We start from the raw sequence: 17,009 nt of genomic DNA on the forward strand, positions 1-17,009 counted from the left end.
CTCCATGCAGGGACAGGGGCAACCCCCCCCCAGGGCCAACCCCCCCCAGCTGCCATTCGGCCTCTCTCCTTGCTGGCAGCCGCTCTCGCCTCTGGCCTCTGATCGATATAGAGTGGGGAAGCAGCACATCAAAACAAGGTGAATATTTCATGGGATCCAGGGAGAGCTTCTCCTCCCCCCCTCCCGCCTGCCTGCCTCCCCCTCGCAGCAACAGCAGCTGCACAAGGACATTGATCCGTCAGGACCCCAGCCTCGCTCCTCTGCTGCCTGCCTGCCTGCCTGCAGCCCCCTCCCCAACTCTCCCTCGGAACTAGCCAGGCCCCCCTGCCTCTTACTCCCACTTGGCTCTAGGCAGCCTGACCCCTGGCCCCTCCCAGTAGCCCCCCCTCCCACAGCTGCACCTGCTACCTTGGCTGTCAGTGTGTGGGTTCTTTGCCCCATGGCCTGGGGGGATGGGAGAAGCAGCAGAGTCCAGATTGGGAGGGGGCAAAGTCAGGATGGCCCCTGTGCCAAGGGGAGCTGCCACAACTGGGGGGCAGGCAGCTCCTCCAAGGAGCGAGGGGCACCCCGTCCCTCAGCCAAGCAGCTCAAGAGAACTCGCATGTCATCCTCGCAAAGCCCCCCCCCATCAAGCAGGGGCCTAGGGGGTCCTTGGCCGTCCCCATTCCAGGAAGGGTCTCTGGCCAGCAGCCATGGCAGGAGCCAATCTGAGGGCCCTCTCTGCTGGGGGAGCAGCCTTTGCAGCCTGACCTCCTCGGGTCTCCACTCAGCTTCCTGCCCCTCGTTGTTCCTGGGGTCCTGTCAAGTGAGTGCTTCCCCCTCCCCACGAGTCTCTGGAGGCCTCCAGGGGAAGGGCAAGGGACGCCCTGGGCGAGAGTGGGCTCTGGCTGCTGGAGGGGCCGGAGAAGGGCACCAGGGTGGCCAGCTGGCCTTGTGGAAGTCTTCCCACTGCTGCTGGGGAGGGCGGCTGTTGACATGTTTTTGAAGCAATTTCTGATCTGATATCTTCACTAGATTGAGTTTGTAACCGGGTTTATTGTTTAAGCCTGCTGGGATTCCTCCGGGAGCGTCTGCTGTTTACCCAGAGCCTTTTCATGGGGGAAAACAGCAAACAGACCTGCATCTCAATCTGCTTTTACACCTTCTCTTGGCAGCCCTGGTGAAATACGGGCAGAAGGCCGGCTGGCCTGGCTGATTAGCGGGCCGAAGCGCTGCAGGGGCGAAGAGGGGCAGGCCCACAGCCCTCTGGGGGAGGCATGGGGGTCTGCCCGGGGGAGATGCAGGAGAGGAGGGCAGGCTGGCAGGGATAGTTTGGGGGACAAAACAGCAGATGCGGCTGGGCAGCAGACGAAATGAAAGGGAGCTCAGAGGTCATCCAGTCTGACCCTGGCCTAGTGTAGGCATGCAGGATCGGGCAGGCTGTGTTTCTGTGCTGCTACCATCCACCCTGGTGAGATGCCTGGTCCAGCTGCACAGAAATTCAGGCTACCCATCCCCACAGTCGGGGAGCCCTTCCCACCAGCCCTTCCCCCACTTGCTTGGCTGGAGATGCCCAGTTTTCCCTTCTCCACTGATGCTACAAGACTCCTGCTTCCGCCCCCTGCAAAGGGGCCATTTTCTCTCTCCCTCTCTCTTTTTCTGGCACTTAGATGCCGCTTAGTCCCCCCAAAATCTTAGAGGGAAACACAAATAAAATAGGGAGAATTAAAAAGGGGGGAAATCCAAAGGCTTGCCAAATGCCACCAGCTGGGTGCTGCCCCTGTGGCTGGACAGGGTGGACAAAAGGCTGCAGGAGAATGACCCATCAGATGACAGACAAATTCATCTGATGCAGCAGCCAGGGTTAAAAGGTTCTCACCATCGTCATCATTCTCACAGCTAGAATAATACAGAACTACGTACAAAAATAATTTATTTATGTATTAAATTCATCTGGCTCTGCATCTCACAGTCAAGCGACTGTACAAGTATCGCGGTAAAGCAGGTAGATATTTGCAACTTGTGAAACTTGCTTCTCCTGTGGAACTCTCTGCTAGGAGATATTAACGGATAGATTAGGCTTTTCAAGGGGCAATGCACCTAGCTATGCTTCATGCAACTGCAGGACTGGAGACACCCCTCCAACGTACCGCTACATGTGTGTGTGCCATGTATGTGTGTGTGTGTGTACACACCCAAACTTTTCCCCACTGAATAAAAGGAAAGAATTTCAGATGGTCAGCAGTTTAATAAAAATGCCCGCCCCCAGCAGACCTCAAAGCAGCTGCTCAGCCAAAGAACTCCTGCACTGGGTGCTATCCCCGGGGTGGTCCTGTGGCCCCCTCCTCCTTGAGCCTCCCCCCTGCAGGTGAGCCAGAGTGGAGGACAGGGGGGATATGTAGGGGCTGCATGCCCCCCTCCTCGTCAGCCGGCCCTTGTTCCTGCTGGCCAGGGCTCCCGTGCAGATAATCTCCGCCAGGCAAATGATGCCACAGTGTGTCTGGTACATCTATCACACCTGCGCTGTGACAAGGTAATTTTTATCTGGGCTGTTTATTCCTCCGATGGAGCCACTTGTAAATTCCGGAGAGAATCCATCTCTCCGCATGTGACAGAACCAGCGCAGGGCCATTAATCCGGCTTCTGAGGAGGGGGAGGCAGACCCAGCAGGGCAGGGGATAAGGCTGGACAGTGGGTGTCCCCACCGAGCTGGACTTTCCCTCCTGGCCAAAGCTGGCCTCTGGCACCCCCAGATTGTGGGGCAGATTGTGAAGCCCCCCACCCCAGCCCGCATCCCCCTAGCAGAGCTCAGGGAGGAGGAGCGCCAGCTGGCTCCACAGCTGCCTGGAGGGACCAAGGGCAGGGAGGCCGCCTGGGAAGCCGGATCAGCTATGAGCAGACCAAGATCGGGGCCAGCGGGGGGGGGGTGAGCTGCTGTGGGCACAGGAGGAGCCCCCCCCCCCCAGCTTGCAGAGCAGACCTTCCCCAGGAACTGCAGCTCCGCCTCCGTCCCGGCGCTGGTGTCCCTTTCCCAGGCGGCCACGGGGCCGCCACCTGACTTCGGGAAGGAAGCGATGGCCGCTGCCATGCCTTCTTGCTGGGAGACCCAACAGCTCAGCCACTGCCGGAGACCATGGCCGCTTGCAGGCCTCCTGCGGTCCCTCGCGTGGGGGTTGCCATCTCTCTTCTGCAAAAGGGGGGGAGGTGTTTTTAGGCGTTAACTTGGAGGCTCCTTGCCCCCGCCAGCTCCCTTGGCACTCGGCTCCCCTTGGAAGGCCCCCGCCACCCGTTTTACCCCCCCCCCCGCATCTGCGGAAGAAGCGAAAGGATGCCAGGCGCAACTTGCAGCTGCCACCACAGGCAGGCCTGGCTTGGGCACCAGAAGTTGTTTTCCAAGCCGCAAACGTGTTTGTGCAAAACATCAACAAGAGGGAGAAGCTCCCGCTGCTTTCGGGTCTGCCGCTAATTCAGCGAGTTCGAAGACGGGAAGAGAGTCCGGAGGCTCCGCTGCCCCCGCCGCTCCTTCCGTCGGCAAAGCAGCAGCCCCAGGTGCCCCAGGCCGCACCCCGGCGGGCCAGCCCCCCTCCCCCGCGGCCCCCGGACACGACCGGCAGCGGCTGCTCTGCCCTCCCCCTCCCCCCCTCCCTGGCAGCCCAGCTCCCCCCGCCGGCCAAGTGAGCGGCGCCTGCCGGCCTTTCTCCGGCTCCAGAGCGGCTCCCTCCCCCCGCCCCAAGAGGCAGAGCAGATCCTGCGTTCTGCTTAAAAAGCCTCCGGAGCGAGACTCGGCGGGCGTGGAGATTGCCTGGCAGCCCCGCTCTCTGCAGGGACGGAGGAGCGGAGAGGCTGCACGGCCCTAATTGCGCTTTTGGGCCGGCCGCTGCTTCGATTCCTCCTCGCTCTCCTCGGTGGCCTTTGAAGATTGTAACCAGCTGCTTTCTCTCCAATAACACGCCCCCCCCCGCACGCGCTGCAAAGGGCGAGCTGCTGGGGGGGGGCTGAGGGGGTCAAAACTGCCTGTTGGTTTAATAGTAAGGAGAGAGGGCGTGCGGAAGGGAGTCGGGCGAGGGAGGGATTTCCTGGCTGAACGGCGCCTGGTGTTCGAGGAAAGAGGAGGAGGAGGAGGAGGCAGCTGGTGAGTGGGGCTGAAAGTGCCCAGCTGGATCTCCCACCCCCTGAGGGCCACGCAGGTCTTCACTGCTCCCTTCCCCCCCCCCCCCAGGTTTGAGGTGCTACAAAGCCCAAAGTGCATTGCTGGACTTTGGAGGAACAATGGATGATTCTATTCCCCTCCCCCATGCCCCCCTCCTCCTAGGGCAGTTACTGAAATGTAGCCACTTCTGGCCCTGGGGGGGGGGCAAGTGACTCCTGTGCCGTCTTCCTCTTCCTGAGAAAACGCTTCTCCACCGCTGGATCCCCTTTGCTCCATCCGGATAACCAGGCTGGGAAATGCCAGGGGACCCAAGAGTGCCCCAAGAGAAAATGGGGTGACAAGAAGGGTCCTGTGTCTGCAGCGGCTGTTTCCCATTCAGTAGTGACCCCACCCCTCCCAGGCTCCTTTGTGGGGCACGGTGGCTGTGCCTGGAGTTCAAAGGCACACTGGACACTCACTGACCCCTCCCTCTCCCAGGCTCCTTGGTGGGTCAGCCTGGACCTTCCGAAGTCTGCTTTCCTGAGTGGCCTCTGCATGAAAGCCCTGCTGAGGCTTTCTGGGCTCCCCTCGGCATGCAGTAAATCAGCCAAGCTGGACTGCCTAGGGGCTCCGTGGGGCCCTCCAGTGGGAACCCCATTTGGATGAGCCGACAGATTGGGGCTACATGGCATAAAAATAAGATCCTGGGTGAATGTTGATTGGGTGGGGGGACATTTATGCTCTCCCTTTTTAAAGAGCTGGCCAAATAGGGATGCAGTGGGCAAGAGCTGGATTTCATCTGCTGCTACTTAACACCCCCCCCACACACACACCCAAAGATGGGTGGGAGCAGCTGTTCCCCTGACAGTTCAAGATCCTGGTGCCCCAAGGCAGATGCCAGCAGATGCCAGTCAGAAGGTGGTATCTGGTCCCCTGCTCTCCCCCCCCCCCGCAGAGGGCTGGGCCTTTGCAGCAGGGCAGCTCCTTTCAATGGTTTCTGAAGGGAAGGAGCTCTTCCATCCCCCCCTCCCTCCAGCTGTTGCAGCAGGCGAGGCCTGGAGTCACCTGAGCCTTCCCCAGAAGCGCCAGGCCCAAGTGGGTTATACCAAGGCTGCCAACAACACCGGACGCCAGGAGGAGGAGGCAGCCCATCCCCCCCCCGAGGTTCTAGGCCTGGGTCAGGCTGCCTGACAGGTGGGCCTGATGGAGACCCTGAGGAGGAAGGCCCGCAGAGCAGGGAGGGGCTGCCCAGAGAGAGAGGCCCCAAGCAGCCTGGCTAGTCAAAGCAGAGCTGGACCCTTCAGGCTGAGTGCTGGGCGGATCCCAGGGAAAGAGGCCTGGACGGTGGTCCGAGCACTGCAGCATCTCCCCCTGGCACAGCCCTTGCCCGCTGCTGTGCCTGCACAGGCACTTGGCGCCCTCCAGGTGGAGCCTGTGGACAGAGCCCCTAGGGCCTGGTGGGGGTGGGGGGCAGCAGCAAGTGGCAGCAGCTTTGAAGCTGGCCCTGGGAAGGTCCCCCAGGGGACCCTGTGCTGGGAGTTGGGAAGCAGCTTCTCTTTGCTGTGGGCCTGGGGTACTCCTGGCAGTCGGCTTGTGGCCAGAGCCAGCTTGAGGGGCAGGTGGGGGAAGTCCCACTCAGATTTATACAGATTTCCCAGGTTGGGATTGTTCAGCCTTCCTGCCCCCCCTTCATTTCCTTCCCTCCCTCCCTCCCTCTACAGTGAACAGAATTTGTGGAGTTTTTCTTAAGTTAATGACTCTAAAGGCCGTGGGTGGGCACCCACTCTGCACCGCTACCCCAGCCTCTTCCCATGGGCAGTTCTGGGAGGCCCAGTTATCCCCAGGATCCTCGGGGGGGGGGGGGCTTGTGTCTGCCTATCCCAAGAGATGCCACCCACTTTGGACTGCTCTGGGTCCCTCCATCTAAGGGACCCCAGGAGGCTGGCCCTCTTGGCAGCAGCCCCCCCTCCCCCTAGCCAGACAGCCTGAATCTTAAATACCCATTTCCCTGCCTTCCTGTGTGTTAGGCTAGAAGTTAAGTGAGCCCTTTGGGAGGGGTCCTTTGGATGGGGAGGACGGCTGGGTCTTGGCCATTTATATTGTTTTAACTGGTTGCTGGCTGCCCAGCTATACAACAATTGGGGGAGAGGCAGACATACAAATAAAATAAAATCAGATAATTCAATCAATGATAGAAACAGATCAACATTTTTAATCAGAGCTGCCCTTGTTTTCAAACTTTTAATTGCTTCCTTTGCTTTCTGTTATTTTATTATTTGCTTTCTTATAATTTTTACAGTGTTTTAATGGATGTTGTAAATGAACGAAAACTGATTAATTTTTTATAGCATTTTTATTTATTTTCTTAAATAATAGTCATTAGAAACATGCAAAACTAGCAACTCAAACTGACTGCCTATGTAATAAAATAAATAATACACATTAACAAATTAGATATGAAAAAAGGCGGAGAGTACAAGTGGGGGAAAAGGAAATTCTACTTTAATCTACTTTCTTACAATACCAAAAGTCTTGTAACGGCATTAACTACAGCTTTTCATTTCATTTTTTAACAACAAATGGCATCACCCTAAAGCAGGGGTATCCAATCTTGGCACTATCCAATTTTAGCACCCATGGACTTCAACTCCCAGAATTCCTCAGGCAGCACAGCTGGCTGAGCAAAGAGGGGGAAGCCCCCCGGGGTGCTGCCCAACAAGTAACCAAGGTGAGACTCTCCTCCAGGAACTGGGGTGGGGCTGAGGCTGAAGGAGTGGGGAGGGGGGGATTCTGCAGTTGTGCCAGCTTTCGTGCCCATTTGCTTGAGGTCATCTCAGTTGGCAGTGGAGTCCCCCCCCCCAAACGGACAGTCTGGGTACTTCATCCTGCCCTTCTGGGGGCAGCCTCAGAGGCGGTGTGGAGGTTCATGGCCATTGTGCAGCCATGTGGGCGCCTGGGTCAGGTTAGGTGGGGGGCTTTGACACACAGGGAGCAACAGGGCCACGCGAGGAGCTTTTGTCTTTTGTCTTGGGAGGAGGAGATGTTGGATCTTGAGGTCTGTGAAGAAAACACTTTCTGGTGACTCCAGACAGAGGTTCTGTAACCTTCCCTCCCTTCCCTCCCCAGCAGAGAGCAAGACTATTGGACTGACCTCTTCCCAGGCCCCTAATGGACCATTAAGATCTGGCTCTTGCCCAAGGCTCTTCCTGTGTCCAATTCTGCCCCTCCCCAGGAGCCTCTCTCTCTCTCTTTCTCACAGGTTGCCCCCTGGCCTCTGCTGCCCCTTGGCAACAACTGCCCCAGGCAGAGTTTTGTTGTGGGACTCAAAGGGTGCTAAACCCTCCCAGGTCCTATCTCCCCCCAGGATGACCTGATCATGCTGCCACCCACTGACCCATGGTGGAAGAGGGTCCCTGTCTCCCCCTTTCCTTTGCCCTTCCAGGGGACAACAGCCCCCCTCCCCTGCTCCCAGGGCGGAGGCTAATGCAGGGTCTCTCGGTGCTCGGCTCCATTACGTGTGAATCAGACTGTCTGAATGGAGCGAATTGATCGGCTGCCTGTGATTCTCGCTGGCCAGCCTGGGTCATTGGATTAGATACTCCTAATGGCTGCTGTGGCTGGCTGTGGCCGGGCTGAGGGGGGCTGCCAGGGCCAGCGGGCAGGCTGTACTTGTGTTGGCCAAAGGAGGGAGGGGGGAGCTCTCAAGGGCTGGCGGGATCTCTAGGATGCCCGAGTGGGGAACTGGAGGCCTCTTGGACACAGAGCGGCCCATCCCGGCACCAACCCAGGAGGGGGAAAATGGCGAAGGGCTTCCTTGGCCGGGGAACCAGGGATGCCCCACGTCTGTGCCAGGAAGGGTTTCCAGCAGATGTCGTGTTTGTTTCCCAGGAGGATGGGATTGGAGGGAGAAGCCCAAGCTGGTAGTACTTTTTCTTTCTTTTGTTTATTAATTAAATTTATTTGCCCCTGGAGCAACTTTGGTAGCTGGGCTGGGACCAGGTTGCCCCGCATCAGTCAGTGTTTGCCAGGGGGTAGGAGGGGGGGCAGGTTCTGTTCCAGCCAGATGTGAAGCCAGGATGCGTTCCGGGAGGGGCTTCTATTAACACGCCCCAAACCGCCGCCCTGGATGTGGCGTTGCACCCACCTGTGCCCACAGCCCTTGCCCCAGTGCCCCTGCTGAGGAGGCTTCACAGCCTCACTGTCGCCTTCTCCATTGGCCAAAGCCCCAGCCGCCCGCCGAGCCCCTCGGGGGCCTGCGGCTGCTGCCACGTGAGGAGGAGCGGCCCAGAGCAAGGCGAGGGAGCCGGCGCCTTGGGCAGCCTCCCCAGCTAATGCCGGCTTAAGGCCGCGTTTGCATAAATGAGTCGCCGCAAAGCGCCCGCGAAGGGCCGAGCACAAAGGAGCCGCGCACTTCAAGGGAAGAGCCGGGGAGCTGCAGACGTTGCGCGGGGGATCAAGGATATCAGCGGCCATCAGGCAGGCAGCGAGCAGCAGGAGCAGCCTCCCCCACCTCCAGGCGCCTCTGCTTGGCCCTCCGCCACCGCCTCGGGTGGGAAGAGAGGGCCGTCAGCACAGCGCTTCAAAGGCTGCGGCGCCTTTGGAGCCCGGCCGGGGGGCCCGAGTCGTTGGGCTTCTAATGAGCCCCGGAGCCCCTGCCTCGCTTTCCCCGCTCGCCTCTCCGTCCGCTGGAGCTGAGCGAAGCAGCACGAGGATTAGGGCAAAGAGAGAGCGAGCGCAGACAAAGCTGGCCTCTGCCTCAGGGTTTGGTAACAGACGGGGGGGTGGGGTGGGGGCTTGTTGGCATTTCCATCAAGACCCCCTTGCGCAGCCACCAATGGGGGCAGGGCTTCGGAGAGGGGGAGGGAGACCACCACAGCAACCCAGCCAGTTGGGGCTGCAGTTGTTCCTGCAGGAGCCTCTCCTGGCTGGGAAGGGCTCTTCTGAGGCAGGAGGGGCTTCTGGGGGGGGGGGGGGGAGCAGGTCTCACGTGGTCCACTCAAGGCTGGGAAGCTGAGGGGAGCCAGTGGTGCCAATCTGGCAGAGAAAGGGGTAGAGCAGGAATGCCCTCCCAGGGTGCCAGATGCTGGGCCCCCATATTGGGAGTGGGGAGGAAAGAAGGCCCTCCACACAACGGAAGGAAGAAGGCCGAGGCTCCCAAGGGGCTGATGGGTGCCAACCCCACTGCTCCTTGGAGGGTGGGTGGGAGACCCAGGTGCCAGCTCCCACTTCTAAGCTTTTGAGTGACAGCAGGCCCTTCCCTCCCAAAGGTGGGACAGAAGGAGCTTTGGGGGAGGGGATGGTGTTGAAGGGGCTTCTTCAGGCAGCAACCCCTCCCCCCCAGGCCATGGGTGGGGAAAGGGGGGTCACCCAGCTGAAATGCAGCTCCGTCCAGATGCTTGAGCACAGGGCTTTATGCATTGGGGGGGGGGGCTTTAAGGACATTTGCACTACAAAACAGCTGCAGCTGTTGCACCTCCCCCTCCTCCTCAGCTGACCCCCAGGACAGAGGAGCAGTTGCTGGAGGCTCTGGCCCTGGCCTCTTTCCTGAGGCACCTGCCTAGGTGAGCCTTGGCACAGAGCCAGCTTGCCTGCCGAGGCTGGTCCCTCCTGGCCGCTGTTCTCTCAGGAGAGGCAGGTTGGCGCTCGCTTGCTCGTTTCTGCCGGGGCCTCTCCTGCAGCGAGAGGCCACCTGCCTTGGCAGGTAAACAAGGATGGCAAAGAATCGGGAGCAGCAGCAGCAGCAGCAGCACCAACTCACGTTTGCAGGGCCACCATGGCAACCTTGGGCCTGCCCCAAGTCATCCAGGGCCTGGCACATGCCAGGTGTCACCCGCCGCACCTGTTTGTCTCAGGGCCGTTGCGATTCCATCGGGGAGCAGAGGGCACTGCTGTCGGTACCAGGGGCAGATTGCTCTCTGGTGGCTTTGGGACTGGCTGGTGCTTTCTCCCTTCCGCACTCAGAGGCACCCCAGGTGGACCTGGATGGGCTCCAGAAGGAGTTTGGGGTGCCCTCCAGGCTCTGGGGGCGCCTGACAGAGATTTTGCCAGTGCCTGGAATTGCCCTACCCTGCAGCCTCTCCCTGGGCATCGGACCAAAGTGTCCCCTAGTTTCCCAAGACCCTTCAGGAGATGCCTAGAGTACACTGAACGTTAGAATGAATGGGCGATCAGCTGTTTCATTCTTTCTGATGCTGCTGTGTTGCCTGAGGGTCACCCGGTGGCCCCTTTCAAGGTGACCAGCCGGCTGTTACTGAGGAGGGGGAGTGCCAGAGGCAGGGGGAGGAGTGTGCCCGGCACCTGGCAGATGGAGCTGCTCGATGGAGCCGGGATCTGGGTGGGCTGGCTTTGAGGAAGTGGGCAGGACTATAACCTGGCAACCTTTAGAGACCCCCACTCGCTCCTGACTTGTGGAGAGGCCTGAGGGGTGGGGGTCTGGGTAGCTCCATGCCGCAGTGGCTGCTTTGCTGGAGGGGGGACATTTTTGCCTGACTTGTAGCGATTCATGGCCTCCTGGAGAAGCCGTTGCTCGACCCAAAGAATCCTGGATAGTTGGGTCCATTCTCCCCCTTCCTTTTCCAGGGAAGCCGTCAGGAAGGTGAGTTAGCTCTTTGGGTGGTCCAGAAAGAGAAGCCGGACCCCAAGTACTCACCCTGAGCAGCTTCTGCAGAGGCCAGAGTGGCTCCTTCCATCTCACCTCCACCTTACTTGGGTCCTGGCCCTGAAGGCACCAGGGGCTGCCCCCTAGGTGGGCTCTGGCCTTGCTGGCCCAAGAGACCCTCACTCAGGGAAGATCTGACTTTGTGTGACCCCAAGCCATTGGGCTGCAGTGCCCAGACAAGGATTGGTCATCCTAACCATTCCCAGCCTCCCCCCTCAGCCTCCCCCAGCCAGAGAGTGCCCATTCCTTGGACCGGGGGTGGGGTGGGTCCTGAAAAAAGAAAGCCCATCCTCCGCAGCCCCACAGGCTATTCTGTTGCCCAGGCAAGGAGGGGGGAGTGGGCTTCCTGCCAGGAAAAGGAGGAATCGGAGGCTGGGTGAGAAGGCCTCTCTCCCCCTCCCCTGCAGGCCGGGTACCTGGAGTGGCTCCCCTGGCACTCATCTGCCTGGCTTAGGGAAAGGACCCTGGGGAGCCCCTGGGCTGGGCGGCCTGCAATATTCAGCCTGTCCAGTATTGATTTTCCCTATTATTACACTTCAGATTTATGGCCGGCTTTAAAATTGCAATAAGTGGCGAGCTGAGAGGTGGGCGAGCAGGGAGGGGGGGTTTGCTCCCTTTTGTCCTTGACAATGGCGTTCCCACCCCTTCCACTTGCTAGGAGGGGCTGGACACACACAGAGCAGGGGCGGGAAGACCCCCTCCTTTACCTTCCCCCCTCCCCAGGCAAGAAGAGCGGTCTGCATTCTCTCCCCTGCAGCCCCTTCCTCAGTCAACGCTCTCCTTGGGGGCTGCCGGGACGAACAGGCCGGTTCCTTCCTTCATCTCTTCCTTTATGTGTATACGGAATTTATGCCCAGCGTGGCCGAAAGAGACTCCTGGCAGCTTACAGGCGTTCAGAGCAAGAAAACAAGGAGGCATTTAAATTAAAAACACCCACAGCAGCAAGGAGAATAAAACCACAGCCCGGATCCTAACTTCCATAAGCCAGGACCCCTAAAACCAGGTTCTCGGGGTGCCCGTCATACCCCTGCTGCAAACCCCCAGGGAGCCCAGAGGCCAGTTTGGGCAGGAGGGGGCCTTGCATGACCATCCGTGCCAAACTGCGATTTGCAATCCCCGTTTCCTGGCTCCCCTTGAAGTGGGGATGAGCCAAGGGGTCTCCTGACCTCGAGGTCTGAGGCCTGAGCAGAGACCCTCCGAGGCCCCTCAAGGGCTCCCCAGTGGTGGCCCTCGGCTGGCCTCCCTCCGCTCACACCCACCTGCAAGCGGGCACCCTCCCCTGCTGACGAGGAGGGGAAGGGCAGCTACCCAATCTGGCAAAGGGGAGCCCCCTTCCCTCCCACCAAGGTCTCTGGGTTCCCGAGGGGAGGCAGTGCAAGTGGCGAAGGGCTGCCCAGTGCCATCTTGGAGGTCAGGAGGGTTATTAAGCCACAGCTTGCCTGGCCAAATTGGGCAAAGACCAAATTAGTCATGATTTCTATGCTCCAGACTGGCTGGGTGATTACCAGAGGATGGGGAACAGCTGTCGGTCCATCAGAAAGCCTAATTCCAAACAGCTGGCCTGCTGGCTCTCCCTGTATGGCCAGGCTGGCTGGGTGGTTATACAGCCAGTCCCTCCCTCTCCGCCAGCCCCGGGCCCCAAAGCTGAGCAGGAAAGCCCACTCAGGCAGGGGATGGTGGTGTAAAGGAGCTGCAGGCCTTAATGGAGCTGCCTGGCCTGCTTTCCTGAGAGGTGGGGTGGGGGGAAAGTCTGCCTTCCAGCCCCCTCCCCCGCCAGCAACCTTAGAACTGCCTTATTCCCCAAACGTTTTATCCCAACCACTTCCAGTCAAGGCATCTGTGGGAGTTTAGCCTTCTTCACTCGGAAACAGGTTCAACCCCATAGAGAGAACCCCACCCCCCGTGTGTGTGTATGGGGGGGGGGCTTGGTCTGAAAGGGCTAGTCCTGTTCATGCTTTTGTGTGCACATCCCCCCCCAGCCAACCCCCCCCCTAGACAGGGCCCTCTCTAGTTCATCGGTGGCCCCCATAGCTCCATCTGCCCCCCTCCCCGTTCATCTTCTGTCTGGAACTGCTTGGGAAAGGGCTGTGAAAGGGGCACCCCAAGGGCATCCCAACCTCTCACTCCCCGTCCTTTGACTTAGAGTCCCTGAAGGAGAACTGGGGGGGGGGGAGGGAGTACTGGGCTGTTGCCAGTTCAAACCGGTTTGGGTGAACTGGTAGTTGCAACCTCCGGGTGGCATGTGTGGATGGTGCGTGCTCACACTTTCGGTGTCGGGCGAGTCGGTTGTTAATTTATGTTCTGCCAATCTCGGGGGAGGGGGGGAGGGGGGCACAGCCCCTTCTGGGAAAGGCTGCCTTGTGGGAGGCGGCAATGAACACACGGCTGCCGCGTGGAGGGCAGTAACCAAGCCTGCAGGACTCTGGCGACCGACTCGTGAAGATTCTTCCCGGGTGGACGGCCGGGCTGAAGGGGCTCCTGGCGGGCTCAATTCAGGAAGCTCCGAGGGCAGCCCCTGCCCTCACCCAGCTGCCCAGGGAAGCGCTCCCCATGGCAGGCCAGTAAGTCCAGCAAGGCAGGAGCCACGTGGCCAGGACTACTCAGTGCCCACCTGGAGGGGCCGCCAGAGTGCCTGGGGGAGCCACGCGAGCCGCTTTTCGGGTGGTGGCTAGCTGAGATGACAACGCCCTCCAGGCAGGTGCCCCCCCAAATTCCCGGGAGGGCGTGTCTGCCTTCGTACGAGCCGGGCCCCCTCACTGCTGCTGCGCTGTCCACCTGCGTTGATGCTCGGCTAAAAGATGGAGGTGCTGCGGGGTTGACCCTCCCTTGCGGACCTCAGTGCTGGGAGCAGCGAGGTGACTGGTGTCCGAGTGCAGCCTGAGGCAGTTCAGGGAAGAGGCAGCGCAGGGAGGGCCCCCCCAGCCCCCCATGCAGCCTGTCAAGGGAGGAGGAGGGGTGGGAGGGAGACCCGCAGGTGGTTTGCAAGGACCAGTCCGGCGGTGCAGAATCTGCAGGGTTGAGAGACGGGGGGATTCGTGTTAAACGCAACCCAAAGCAAGGATACATTCCCCCACCCCCCCAAATAATATTTGAACAATTCTGCTCTGCATTGTGTTGGGACCAAGCAGTCAGAGAGCCTGGCCTTCTGGGCATTGTAGTCCCAGCCTTGGGACAAGAGCAGGAGACACCTGGGGGTTTCCTGATCGGTTCGCTGCACACTTTCCTTCCCACCCCAGACGATCAAGAGGAGGCTGGCCTTAGGGGGCAGCGGAGGAGGCCGAGGGTATCCCACCTGCCCCCCAGCTTCCTTGTGCTCCCAACATAAGTGAATATTTAATGGGGAGATTAAAAACCAAATGGCAATTAAAGGTCTTTTGCAGTCGGATGCTATAGCAACCTTGGTGCCACTTGGCAAAGGGCAGGGCATTAATATTTCAGAGAATAAATAATAGATTATGGGGGGGGGGGGGGAGAAATGACTAGCCTTGATCCTGCTTTTCTTCCGCAGAATTTGGGAATAGGATGGCTGGGAGGCTGCCTGGGAGGGCGGCAGCTGGTGTGAGACCGAGGGAGGAGTGGGGGCACCAGGGCTGGCTAATGGGGGCATGATGCCCTCTCTGCTGGGCTCAGGAATGAATGCCCAGGAGGCCAAAAGAGCAGGGGGCGGGGCTAGTACAAGTCCCTTACTGATGGCCAGCGAGAAAGAAACACACACACACACACGGGACCCTGGTGAGGGTTACCAGGATCAGGCCTTGATCCACCCTGGGATCGGGAGGGGTTCTGTCTGGCTTTAGGGCACAGGAGAGGCCAGTGGCCCTGGGCAAGGGACCCCTTTCAGGACAGGGAGGGGGCCGGCAGGGCCTGGGGTGGTGGTGGTGGTGGTGGGGTGGGTCCACCCGTGTCCCCCTGGGCTCTGCTCACTCTCTGGCCCTTCTCCCCCTTGCAGGGCGATGCCTGGAGCTCTGCCTGTTCCTGCTGGGCTTGGCGATCCCGGCCTTTGAGGGCTGCCCCAGCGACTGCGTCTGCTACCCCTCGCCCATGACGGTCAGCTGCCAGTCGCACAACTTCCTGACCATCCCAGAGGGGATCCCGGCGGACAGCGAACGCATCTTCCTGCAGAACAACCAGATCTCGTTGCTGCTGCGCGGCCACTTCAGCCCCTCCATGGTCACCCTCTGGATCTACTCCAACAACCTGACCTTCATCGACCCCGAAGCCTTCCGCGGCTTCGGCCGCCTGGAGGAGCTGGACCTGGGTGACAACCGGCACCTGCGGGAGCTGTCGGCCGAGACCTTCCAGGGGCTGGTCCACCTCCACGCGTTGCACCTGTACAAGTGCGGCCTGAGCGCCCTGCCCAGCGGGCTCTTCCGGGGCCTGCACAACCTGCAGTACCTCTACCTGCAGGACAACCACCTGGGCTACCTGCAGGAGGACCTCTTTGTGGACCTGGCCAACCTGAGCCACCTCTTCCTGCACGGCAACCAGCTGCGCAGCCTCCAGCCCCACTCCTTCCGGGGTCTGCTGGGCCTGGACCGGCTGCTGCTGCACCAGAACCGGCTGCAGAGCGTCCACCGTCTGGCCTTCCACGACCTGCGCCAGCTGACCCTGCTCTTCCTCTTCAACAACAGCCTCTCCGAACTGCAGGGGGAGGCCCTGAAGCCCCTGGCCGCCCTGGAGTACCTGCGCCTGAACGGGAACCCCTGGCTCTGCGACTGCCGAGCCCGCTCGCTCTGGGACTGGCTGCGCCGCTTTCGGGGCTCCAGCTCCTCCGTCCCCTGCGAGACTCCCCAGCACTTCCACGGCCGGGACCTGAAGGTGCTGCCGGCCGATGCCTTCCGGGGCTGCTCAGCCTCGGAGTCCCTGCACCAGACCCACGGGCCCCGGCTGCCCCCCAGGGACCACCCGCCCCTCCTCTCTTCCACGGAGCAGGGGGAGGGCACACCGGGGGGGCACGGCATCCAGTCTGGGCAGCACCCCGGATCCCGGAAGCCCCTGAAGAACTGCACCAAGAGCCGCAACCGGAGCAGCCGGCCGGCCTCCCTGGGGCCCTGGAAGAGCGCCGAGGAGGCGCAGGACCTGAAGCATCAGCCCAACCTGGGCCTGCTGCCGAAGCCGAAGGGCAAGTGCCACCGGGCCCCCGTGCCGCCCCCCAGCGGAGTCCAGCAGGCTGCGGGAGGGGGCCGGAGCTCAGGGGGCGGGGCCACGCTGACCCTCCGTGCTGCCGTTCTCGTCTGGACCCTGGCCTGGGTGGTGATCTTCCGCTGACCGGTGCCGCCTGGAGCCACGCTGACTCTCTGCTCCTGAGCACCAGGGCGTACTCTTTTTCCCTCCGAGGAGGGTTTGGCCGCGGGTCGCTGTCCATGGCTAACCGGCCGCGGTCCATAGCTAACCAGGCGTGGGATTGCTCGGTTGGGGCTGCCCTGCGCCCTGGGTACGGGTGGCGTGAGGGGTTAGGAGCCCTGCCAGGCCCCTCCTGGTGCCCCAACTGAGCTCCCACAAAAGGCAAGGACATCCCTGCCCCTCCCCAGCCAGACTGGATGGGCCCATCCTGAGCAGGGCGGCAGGCTCTGCCCCTCCCTCGCCTGTCCAGTCTCGGCCTGAGGGGACCCAGAGGAGACCCTGCCCAGCCTCCCCTCTGGACCAGCCGGAAGGACGCCAGCTGCTCTTTCGGCCCCAGTAGGACCCCCATCTCCCCCTTGCTCAGGACGCATCTTCAGCCCTGGCAGGAAAGACCAGCCACCAGTCAGACCCTCCCAGCCCACAGAGAGCCAGGCGGGCTGGCTGGCTGCGCCGAGGGGGGACTTGCAGAAACTCTTGAGCGAAAGGTGTGTCCGTTCTTTTGTAACCTCTGTGTTCATGCATAAAGTAAAACCGGTGCACAGGATCCCTTCTTCCCTCCTTGGCCAACGTGTCTTGCATAATGCACTGGGACAGCAGGGATGAAGCCGGGAGCTCAGGACAGGCAGGAGGCAGAAATGGTGGTGGTGGTGGTGGGGGAGACCTGCTTCAGCCCCTGGCTCTTCCTCTGACTAAGTAGGCTGGGGGAGGAGAGGCGGGAAACCTCCGGATTGGGGCTTGGAGCCCCCCCAGCACAAAATGGCCTCTGTGCTTCTGCCTCCCTGTGCAAGGAGCGCTTGACTGTCACTTGGAGACAAATGGCGGGGGGGGGGGAGGGGAGGAAGGGACCCCTTGGGGAGGTCTGGAATTATTCACCACCTGTATTCTGGGAGGAGGAAGAGG

General features: G+C 60.7%; 1 protein-coding gene across 1 annotated transcript in view; it reads left to right on the forward strand.

Annotated features, from left to right (window-relative positions):
• Nucleotides 1–16,653, forward strand: part of RTN4RL1 (reticulon 4 receptor like 1) — a 28,235-nt gene extending 11,582 nt beyond the window's left edge. The window contains exon 2 of the mRNA XM_081945526.1: nt 14,716–16,653. Within this exon, the coding sequence (XP_081801652.1) occupies nt 14,716–16,034 (1,319 nt within the window). The 3' untranslated portion in view covers nt 16,035–16,653. The remainder of the gene's footprint in view (nt 1–14,715) is intronic.
• The last annotated feature ends 356 nt before the right edge of the window (nt 16,654–17,009 follow it).

Source organism: Natrix helvetica (assembly GCF_964273705.1).
Source record: "Natrix helvetica genome assembly, chromosome: 2".
NCBI classification, from domain to species: Eukaryota; Metazoa; Chordata; class Lepidosauria; order Squamata; family Natricidae; genus Natrix; species Natrix helvetica.